Below are 11,318 nucleotides of genomic sequence, written 5' to 3'. Positions count from 1 at the left end.
ATCACACAGGCAAATGTGGTGGCACAGACGCACAATAATTTGTTTTTTTCAAGTTGACACAGTTAACCACTGCGCTTTGTTGACTTTTGTTTTTCTGCTCTTCAATGCTCGTCTATGTCGAGTAAAAAGCAGGAATGGGAACCAGTAGCTGTAATTTTTGCAGCTGCTAGAAATTGAGAATAGATCCACACAGCAGAGGACACTATATCTTCATAATTGCCACAACCACTATGGAGGTGTCACCCTTAAATGATTGTCTTCAGCGAACTGTTTCCAAACTAGAAACCATTGGGGTTTCTTTTTGGAGGCATAAAAACGAATGCATTTTGATTTCCGTGCACGCTTGAGCGTGGCTGGCAATGTGGCAGACCGCGCTGCACCAGGCTGGGCATTCCGGCAGAGCGAGGGCATTTTCTTTTACATGGCCCACAATTTGGTGGCTGAAAACAGACAAGTTGGGGCGCAGGTGGTACAACACGATTTGGGTGATTTTGATGGAGGTGCAGGCCTACAGATTCTGCTGATACATGTGGTGGATGTATTTAAAAATCACCCCCCTGGCTAAATTGATGAAAAAAAAGATCATGAGTAGTTTTGAGATCTATTATTGAGTGGATCTCAAACCTCTGTAATCTGTGGTGCAAAATAGTAGAAATAGCATTCATTATTATTATTATTTAATATACTTTTGCCTTTATAATAAGCACCTCCTCACAGTCGACATCACCTGTAATGGAATTATTTCGCGTTTTCGAGCGTGCGGTACAGCAGTGCGAACTAGTTCAAAGTTCAGTTCATACATTTTGTTAATGAACTTGTTGAAAATTATTAATGAACTTGTTCAGTTCATTAAAAAAAAAATCGTTCCCAAAATAAATGATTTCATACTTTTGGTTTTTTAAACGCAATACATTACAGCGAGCCATTTCCCTGAAAATACTGGTGTTTCCCCATTGTAGCCACCCATCCCATCCACACTTGTACACTAGACAGCTGCAAGCTTCAACCTACAATCTCATGAGGAAAACATTGTTGCTTGGATGTTCATTTTGTAAATGAGGGGCAAATGGTTGCTTGTCTATGTGTGCCTTGCGGTTTACTGGCAACCATTTCAGAGTGTACTGCGCCTACTGCCTGAAGACAGCTTGGATCGGCTCCAGCACACCTGCAACCCCAGTTAGGATAAGCGGACCGGATAATGGATGGATGGATGGAAGGATGGATAGAATTACAGACTATTGTCTTTAATGTGCAAGCACAAATATAATCTAAGGTAGGAACCTGGCTGATGTAGGAAATGAGCTGTCACACACACCAAAACATGAACGAATAGATGGACATTCGTTCATTGAACTCGTTCAGGTCCAACACTGCTCTCAAGATACTTGTTTATTTTAATACTAATTTACTGTTCAAAGCTGGTAGCTCTCTCGCCAGACGTCTGTGGAAAATGTTTTGTACACTATCCATCCACCCATTTTCTATTCTGCTTAGCTTCACGAGGGTCACGGGCATGCTGGAGCCTATCTCAGCTGCCTTCAGGTAGCAGGTCGGGCACACCCTGTCCGGTTGCCAGCCTATCGCTGGGCACACATAGATAAAAAAAATTATTCACGCTCACAATCACACCTAGGGACAATTTAGTGTGTTCCATTAGTGTGCCATGCATGTTTTTGGAAGAAAAGTGGAGTACCGGGAGAAAGCCCACGCAGGGATCGGGAGAACATGCAAACTCCACACAAGAAGGCCGGAGCCGGGATCGAACCCTGCACTTCTGCATTGTGAAGCGGCCGTGCAAACCAGTCGACCACTGTGTCACTCTTGTACTGTACACTTAATCACTTATTCGGTCCTTCACAACTCTGTATTTTTCACAGCTGCTCAGTTTCAGCCTTTAACTTCTCAGTCTTTTCTTGTTCTCTCTTGTTGCTCGGTGTGTTTTGTTTCCAACCAACTTGGAACTCATTGTTTGAATCCTTTTTTTCTCCATTTGTCACTATTTTCATCGGTCCAGGCATGCAATATCTAAACTCTTTACACTTTTCAATTAATCAATCAATCAAACTTTATTTATACAGCATTTTACATACATAAAATGCAACTCAAAGTGTTTTTATTGGGATAATGGTTGCTGTTCGAATGTCTGGCTCGCATTAATAGGAAATAATTAAACATGACCAATCGAGAATAAATTAGGTTACAACAATGGACTGTAAACATATTCTCCAATGTCCTTTTGATGTGCCCAGTCCACACCAGCAATAACCAAGCATGGCAGCAATGTCACCTCTCAAGTTACGTTAACCTTTGAAATCGTATTTTTGATTATTTGGTGAAATTATTCGCAGGGAACTCAATTTTTGAGTCGCCTGTGTCCCAGAGGGAAACAAAAAACAGAGACCAAAATGCAACAGAATGCTGTTACCTCACCTGCATTGAAGCTGGGGTTATTCTCCAGTTTGGTCACAGCTTCAACCACAGCATCCATGCTGCTTCCCCCACTCTGGAGGATGGCATACCCAGATCGAGCAGCTGCGCAAACCCCAGCCTTGGACTGCATTGCTCTCTCTTTTGGCACAAAGCCAGCTCCTCCATGGACGACCACTACAGGAAGCATGTCGATCTCCTCTGCAAAAGCTGGGGCAAGAGGAAGTACAACATGAGGACATAATTCATAGCGCATTTGAATTATAAAATTATATTTTTCACTATATACAGATGGAAAAAAGTAAAGTGCATTACAAAACCACTCAGAGTATCCGTCAACTAAAATCTTTTTCATAATTGCTCCCCTTGGTTAAGCGGAAATTCTTGATCTGGATTCAGATTTATGTCGAGGTGTAAACAGGATATTAGCAACATTTTATCGTTGGTGATACGGTTCGTGTGTGACACATAGATATCACAGTTTAGAGCTGACTTGTAACAGACAGCCAATGATCCAAACTTGTACTCTCCCTTTCATTTGTGATTCATTTTGCAGAAATCCCAAATGCTAATGATTTTCCAAAACAAAGTACCGTATTTTCTGCACTATAAGGTGCTTTGAATTATAAGGTGCACCTTCAATGAATGGCCTATTTTTAAACTATTTTCATATATAGGGCGCACTGCATTATAAGGTGCATAGAATAGAAGCAACAATAGTGGCTGCAGTTGCCGTATGTACCCAGTAGATGGTGCTATGCTAAAGGGAATACAATACAGCTTTATATAGAGCCTTCACAACCACTGCAAAAGTTTCTTTGGGAAGGGGAAAAGGCCCAGCCAGGAGACAGAAGAGGAGCGAATGACTTTCAAAAAAAGAAGGCTCCATTTATGAGGCAGTATCACAGGAGTCCTACATCAAATACGGATTTAATTCAACGGGAGATTCCCACGCACCAAGCCCATTCTGCATAATATGCGGCGATGGTGGGTCGTATTTTTCATGCACTTGGTATTTGCAGTGTATCTTATTTTGAAGGCACGTTTAAACATTACCATAGCGACCAGAGAGTGTTGCGACCAGATAGGACATTCCTCGTGTCATGATTCGTGTTTATTATTATGTTTAGAAAATACCACACTTTTCATGCAGGTCATATCATATTATTTTGTTATATTTATCCGCCACACCTTAAAGGCCGGTCCCTAAAAATATTGTCTGACGTTAAACCGGATCGTGGGGCAAAAAAGGTTGGGGACAGCTGCCATAGGGCATAGGTGCCAAAGTCCGGTCTTCAAGGGCCGGTGTCTTCCATGCTTCCTGCATCTCTACCTGCTGCAGCACACCTGATCCAAATGATCAGCTCATCAGCAAGCTGTATAGGAGCCTGATCATTTGAATTAGGTGTGTTGCAGCACAGAGACATGTAAATATGCAGACCTTTGAGGACCGGACGTTGCCACCTGTGCCTTAGAGCTATTGACTGATGGAAATCAGTTGGGTATGACACATGCTCATGTTTGTCTGGCTCCAAAAAGTCACCACACTAGAATTAACTAATGTAACTGGAACATAATTTGATCACCATTAGAATTATCCTGATCTCATCACGTGATCAGGGCCGATCACATTAGTTTCTTTCAGCTGATTCAATTTGGGAGAAAAACAGATCAGACTTTTTGTTATGCTACTTTGTAAGAACAATGTTTAATGTATCTGCAGCTTGAGCTGGGTGAAATTATGATATTTAGACCAAAAACAATACAAATATTGAAATCAATCATTTTTCTCATCTCCTGTCGATCATCATTTGACACCAGAAATGTCACCGACAGGAAACTGCGGGTAATAAGAACAACAGACGACGCTTGTTTTGATAAGCAAAAGCTTTCACTTAGCATTCTTATGCCATACAGCTGATACCAGGTGCCACCAGTTCCATATAGAAACAGAGTCTGGCCAATTTAAGATCTTTCTGCTTATTCTTTTATTTTTAAGTTGTTCCCGGCAAGAGTGTCACGTAGTAACGGCTGACTTGAATCATCTGCTACTGATGTCAACAACATGTCATCCTGAAATAATGTTTAATCGCTAATTAAAGGCTCCAAAAAAGGAAGACTCAATTATGCTGACAGTGTATTGTACGGCGCCTTTTGCCAGTGTTTCACGATGGTACCAGCGTTAGCGGATAGCCAGCTAGCCCCTAAACGAGCAAGATGCGAGAAGCATCAGATCAAAACCAGTTTAATAGACGTAAATGACTTCGCACAATTTGGTGCTGACAGCCTGACACAGCTGCCATTCCTGCTGACCACTTTTTAACAAACTAAGCTTACTTAAGTGTGTTTTTTTTAGCAGGCAAAATGACTACTGGAGTTGTGACCTCATTTGATCTTATAGACCAAAATATGCAGAGTGATTTGTGTAAAATCTCACTAATGATTCACTAGTGTGCTCTTCAGCACAGTTTAAATTCATTTCTAAAAATGAAAACCAGTTGGTCATTCATTTTAGAGTGGATATTTTTTTTTTTTTGTCTTCTGTTGTTATAACCAAGAAAAAATACCGATTACTCAATAGAATTTTCAGTTGGAAAATACCGGGCAGTCTGGTGGTCGCCTAGTTAGCGCGTCGGTCTCACAGTGCAGAGGTGCAGTGTTGGATTCGGGTTCCGGCCTTCCTATGTGGAGTTTGGATGTTCTCCCCATGCCCACGTGGGTTTTTGCCTGTGTGTGCCCTGCGATTGGCTGACAACCAATTCAGTGTTCCCTGCCTCCTGCCCGAAGACAGCTGGGATAGGCTCCAGCATGCCACACAACCCTTGTGAGGATAAGCGGTTCAGAAAATGGATGGATGGATGGATGATTTTACAGTGTGTGTAATTCATTCGTTGACCATTCAGGGCTCTAGACTAACTTTTTGCACTGGTTACATTGATGCACCCAACTTTATTATTGTATTTATTAATTTTTTGGGGTGCAACAGCACAAAAGTGACCCACGCCAAAAAATTTCACTGCTTCACATTTAACAGTTTTATAGGTTTAAAGGTCACTCCTTTGCTGCCTGCTTTTCAGGCAAGTTTGACTTGTAACTGATTAACAATGTGGTCATCATAAAGTTCTTCATTTGAATCACAATTCCACATCTGGCAACTTACTCTGAAGTACAGGTATTGATGCTTGAAGTGCTCTGTGTCAGAGTGTTGGTTTGGACTTTTGAACATATAAGGGCTTAACATTCAATAATGGGTCAATCATTCTTATCATTTAATCATCCACAGCTATTTCCACTCTGTCTGATGGGCATAGGTCACTCAATTTCTTTTCAGCATATCACTGAAAAATTAGGGTGCCTGGGCGGCCAAATTAGTGTTAGTCTACAGCACTGGCATTTAATATCTTTTTTTTTGTTACTGCATTGACACTGCATTGAAATTTAACAAATTTTATTTTTTAGACTTTAGTTTGTGTATCTACTGATGGGACATTTCAAAGCAGTTTGTTTGCATTACTGCGACTGGCTGGCAACCAGTTCAGGGTGTCCCTTGCCAACTCGTAGGCTCCAGCACGACGGTGACCATGTGAGGATAAACAGATTAGAAATGGATGGATCAGTTGTTTGCATTATTATTTTGTCTATAAAAAGATTTTGTTTATTTGTTGTTTTGAACTATTGCAATGTTTTATTCAAATGAAAAAAAGACAGTTCAAACAATTTGGATGTGCCATCTTTTTCCTTTTAATACCTTACCCAGGTAACAGATTGCGCTAGGTATCGGCAGATACCAGTGACGACAAGGGTACAAAAAATATACATATCCATCCATCCATCCATCCACTTTCAACACCTGAGCAGGGTTGAGGGGGAATTGCTGGAGGCTATCTCAGCTGACTTCGGGCGGAAGGCAGACTACAACATGAAGCAGTCGTCAGTCAGTCGCAAGGTCACATATAGATACAAACTACAATTCACACTGCAAACCCACACCATCACTTCGTGAGAACCGATCCCACGCTGTACAAAGTCAGCCGAGTGTACCACCACATCATGAGCGACACGAAAACATATTTATCATTATCAATCAGAATGTGTCACAATTGTGAGAATACACTATACAGAAAATGGATGGATAGATGCATGGATGCAGGAACTAGCTTCTCTTTTCATAAATAAACAAACTGACATCCCTGAGGCGTTTCTGAAGTTTCTCTGTTACAGAGAGGTTCAATTGTCGACATGAGCCATAGAAAGATGAGAGCAGTAAATTCGCTGAAAGTCAGAATCTATGTTTCACGAAACATCATTTTCTTGTGACGAAGGTGGTCAGACAAAACTCTTGAAAGAGAGCAATAATTAATCCATTCAAACAGCAGACAGCAGAGAAGCAAGTTAACTTGTTTAATTTATTTTAAATAAATGTCCCGTATATAAATATTCACCTTATAATGTACACAAACTGAGGAAAAATATTCCAAACGGAGTGGCTAATATACAGTATAATAATATTATTACAGCAAATGTCAACAACAACAACCGGTTACGATACTAATTAGTGAATGTAAGCGACTATGCAACGTTGCTTTTCAGACAGAGAAGGAAGGCAAAAATACATGTTTTGACAGAAATGTGTTCGGTAAGTGTAATTGTCAAAATGGTCATGTGACCAGAATGTTTTATTTATAAACGTAACTTGTTGAAAGGCAATAAAAAGCACCACTACTTACCCAAAGGTATCTTGATGCAATATGGATCACTAAAGTGACATAACTTGCACTGTTTCTTTTTCTGGCTGACTGCTTGTATACGTCCTTTCCGTAGTTCCGCCTTACTCAGCAATCCGGGGAAAAAAAAAAAATTCTTTGGTATCATCAGTCGAATAAAAACCAACATGGAAGGTGCATGGCGCCCCCTAGTGGATAACATAATTACATCCTCCAGACGCTGTAATTGTAAGCCATGGTCCTTTACCCCAAACCAAACTGTCACAACATAGTAACGACATAATGATGATCAGGAAATGCAATCAATAAATAATATTTTTAGACATATTAAGCGAAATTAAGTCGTTTCCAGTGGCACCCCTGCATGATGATCTGTCACTGCATATGTTGGGAATTACTGAGTCTACAAAGTTTAACTGATTTGATGTCACGATTTACTGCAGTCCCCAAGAAGAAAAATATTTTAATTGTCATGACATATATGCACATTTACAAATTTGACCTCTGCTTTTTAACCTATCACAGTCGTCCACACTTCAACACAGGTTCAATTAAAATGGGTAATAGAGACACTATACGCACATTGTTTAAAGACTTGGAAATTTGGTCTCCTTTTCTTTAAAATCTCGATCTTATCTCCTTTTCTTCCTGCTTAAATTAGATGCTAATTTTCTTTGACCTCCCCCAAATGTTGACTTGTATTTGTTATATTTTTAATTTTTTATTTCACTTTGCTGTGTACAGTACTCCTATCTATCAATCTATCCATCCATCTATCCGTCCATCTGTCTGTCCTTCCTTCCATCCATCTATCGGTCTATGCAAGTATGTTTGGAGTAACCGATGTTCCCTCTAATTGTGCATGCTTCTAAGCATTCACACAAACTTGAATTTGAATTGAATTTGACTTTTATTTGGTCTCCCGCAGGAGAAACTGGTCTTGGAGGACAGGCCCTCTGTGCTGCTACATGCATTGAGCAATACATACACATACACTACGCAACATACATTGGACAATACATACGGTACAGGACAATATATACTCTACACAAATTGGACAATACAATACTTCCTGACCATCCTCTGGACGACGGTGAACAACATGAGACACACACACAGTGGCCAAACCAGTGTCATACCTGTCCAAAACCTGAGATCATAACACGTTATATGATGTAGTTATGTTACAAAAAAAGTCAAATCACCTATTAATCAAAATTGAGCATATCATTGAATAGAGGTTTGTGAATTTAATAAAATTAGCCCAGGTTTGTTCGAATTTGTTCAGGATTTATGCCATATTTTACATTGTGGATCAGCCCAAATTGACTCGTCCAGAAATCAGTGTTAGTAAATGTCAAGTTTGTAATAAGCATGAATAAATTTTGTCTTCCATATTCGCGATCTTTATCAAAACTGATCAAGTGGAGGGTGACCAGAGTGACGCTTTTCATCACAATATGTGAGTGTAAAAGTGGCTGAAAAGATAAACAAAATGTTGCATAATGTTCTTACTAATTACAGTAAATGTTGAGATGCTTCCTTTGTTAACTAATAATCCGCAAGAAGAATTTTATGGAAATAGGATACATTTCTGAAATTCATACTTTTTAAATGATGCTAAACATTCATATTAAACATCTTTGGTGATAAATATTAGGAGACAAATTTAAGACGTCAGAACATTGTAACAGATTTTAAAAGCAGGACAAATTGGCCTAAATATCCTAACTCACTGGAGAGTATTTAGTTAACTGTTAAGCACACATGGTCCTTTGGACCTTATGTTTGATGGCTAAAACAATCACTGGGGATGACAAGGTGACTAACACGAAAGTGCATTTACTGTTCTATGTAACTGGTCCCTCTCTATTTAGTTCTGTCTGCATGTATGTATTTTTTTTTAATTTAACAAACCAGTGCTTTATTCATCTAGACTGTAATTCTTAACTCACATACTGTAACATAGACTCAACTTTTGGAAAATAAATAAATAAATAAATAAAAATATTTGGAGTACAAGCTGAGCGGGGTTCTCTGACTATGTTTGACAGAGCCAGCCAATGTGTAGTTATTTGACTCTCCTAGATTGGTAACAAAGGCAGCTTGGACTGCGTAAACTCATATTATTTGCAAACACAAAATAAACTCTTCCCCCGGTCGGTTATGGCAACTGGACAGTGCGAAGCCCGGACAAAGACGCTTCTGCTCGTGGGAGTGGCCTCAGCAGAGAGCAATGATTGCGTGTATCAATGATTACACGGTATCATGTGTGCTCGCCTTGCATTACATTTTTTTGGTCGCATTTTTGTTTCCCGCTCTGTCAACCACATGTTCCAAATAAACTTTCTTTGTATGAGGAGAAATGCAAAATGCAAATACACCTCAGGTTCGATTTTTTTAATGCGCTACACACAATTGCTGTACGCTGAAAGCGTAAAACACAGTGCCCAATTGCTGACATGCACAGTTTAGAGAGAGATTAGTTGGAATGTTTCTATACGGACTTACAAAAATATGTTTCAATGACTGAAATGAATGAAGCGACAGAAACTGAAAGAAAGTAGGGGACTAAATGCAAGCTGAAAAGACATTTTGGAGGAGAAGGAGGAGGAGGTCAGGGAAAGAGGTCAGAGGCTGAGGATCATGTAACTGACTGACTTCTTTTTGTTGGACTAAATGATGTCTGCGATTTTGCAAATTATATAAAACAAATCAGGGGGGGGGCACTAATTTGGGTGCAGGAAAGGGGAAGAGAGGTCATGGCTGGGGTCTGCATGACCTGATGGCTGTATGCGGTAACACTTTGTTCCCTGTACTGTACTGTACTGTTGGGCGAACTCCCATGCACACACACGGTTCCATGCGAGGGTGTAAAGCGAGTCCATTGTTCTATGGCCAGGAAGAAATCCACACAGCTGGATCTGAGATTTCATTTTCCAATGGGCCCTCCTCTCTAGCACCTCTAAACAGACCTTACTAAGGAGGCTAAGGAGTGTGATCTCCTTATGTCGGAACACACCCTGCAATCCCTCTTCTTAAAAATGGGGACCACCAATCAGGAGGTTATGGACTCTGTTCAAAACCTTTCCACCAATGTCAACTCAATGGCTGTCCTTTTGACATCCAATGTTCCACCACGGCCGAGCTCCACACCTCCACTCAGGGAACGATCTACTCACATAATAATGCCGTATCTTTTCACCATGAACACAATATCCCATCACCTGAATATTATTCTGGCGAGGTAGGATATTGTGGACGATTCCTGTTGCAATGTTCCTTGGTTTCTGAGCAACAACCTAGTGCATATTTGGATAATCGCGCCAAGTTGGCCTATGTCATTAACTTGCTTTGGCGAAGATCAGGGAGGTGGGCCAATTCCTTGTGGGAGTCAAAGTCAGAAACATTGGAATCATTTGCTGCTTTTTCTGAGGAGATGTGTCAAGTCTTTGATCAGCCCTTCATCAATCAGTCGTCAGGCAAATTGCTCATGTCATTACATCAGGGTTCTCAGTCAGCTGCAGACTATGCCATCGAGTTGAGGATTTTAGCCTCCGAAAGTGAATGGAATGAGGCTGGACAAAAAAACAAAACAAAAAAAAACATCTTTCATTTGCGGACTCTCTGAGGAGCTTCAAGATCAGTGGTCTTGACGTTCCCTCTAAAATTACATTTGTGTGTCTTATTTTTTCACTTAAATGCAGTGTGTGATTATTATGGGTACTTATTTTTGGTATTTATTTATTCATACATTTTTATTTCTGTGTATCTGGCACGTTTCAATCTGTTCAGTTCAAATAAATGCCAAATGTTGTCTGTTATACAGTGATAACATTGCTCAGTTGGCAACACAGCAGACGACACATTGAAGCATTTGCTTGCTACCTCGCTTGTACCATCGTCCATATGTGTGCACATAATATAAAAGCACAACTTTTAAAATAATAGCACCCCATACTTTACATTTTATTTGGATTTCACGGTCTTTGTGAGGACCAGTCAAAGACTCTGGGTGGGCTGGATGTGGCCGTTGGGCTGTACTTTGCTGAGGTCTGTTTTATACTGCTCATCTTTGGCTATGATTATTGATTATATATTGTGAGATGATACATTAAGTCTGTTAGCTTGGAAAAAAACGGGATCTGCATACTGTTTGTACAATAT

At 40.1% G+C, this 11,318-nt stretch overlaps 1 protein-coding gene across 2 annotated transcripts in view; it reads right to left on the bottom strand.

Annotated features, from left to right (window-relative positions):
* Positions 1–7,256, bottom strand: part of LOC109523179 (asparaginase and isoaspartyl peptidase 1) — a 15,795-nt gene extending 8,539 nt beyond the window's left edge. Inside the window, exons 1-3 of one of the 2 annotated variants that reach the window (XM_019882161.1) lie at positions 7,155–7,256; positions 6,181–6,403; positions 2,431–2,637 (exon numbers count right to left, since the gene is read on the bottom strand). In XM_019882161.1, the coding sequence (XP_019737720.1) occupies positions 2,431–2,637; positions 6,181–6,256 (283 nt within the window). In that variant the 5' untranslated portion in view covers positions 6,257–6,403; positions 7,155–7,256. The remainder of the gene's footprint in view (positions 1–2,430; positions 2,638–6,180; positions 6,404–7,154) is intronic. The other variant, XM_019882162.1, reaches the window with a different exon arrangement.
* Between the last annotated feature and the right edge of the window lie 4,062 nt (positions 7,257–11,318).

The sequence above is a fragment of the Hippocampus comes genome, unplaced genomic scaffold (assembly GCF_001891065.2).
Source record: "Hippocampus comes isolate QL1 unplaced genomic scaffold, H_comes_QL1_v1.1 scaffold36, whole genome shotgun sequence".
NCBI classification, from domain to species: Eukaryota; Metazoa; Chordata; class Actinopteri; order Syngnathiformes; family Syngnathidae; genus Hippocampus; species Hippocampus comes.
Note: the sequence above shows the minus strand (reverse complement) of the source record. Positions and strands in the feature narration are given on the sequence as shown.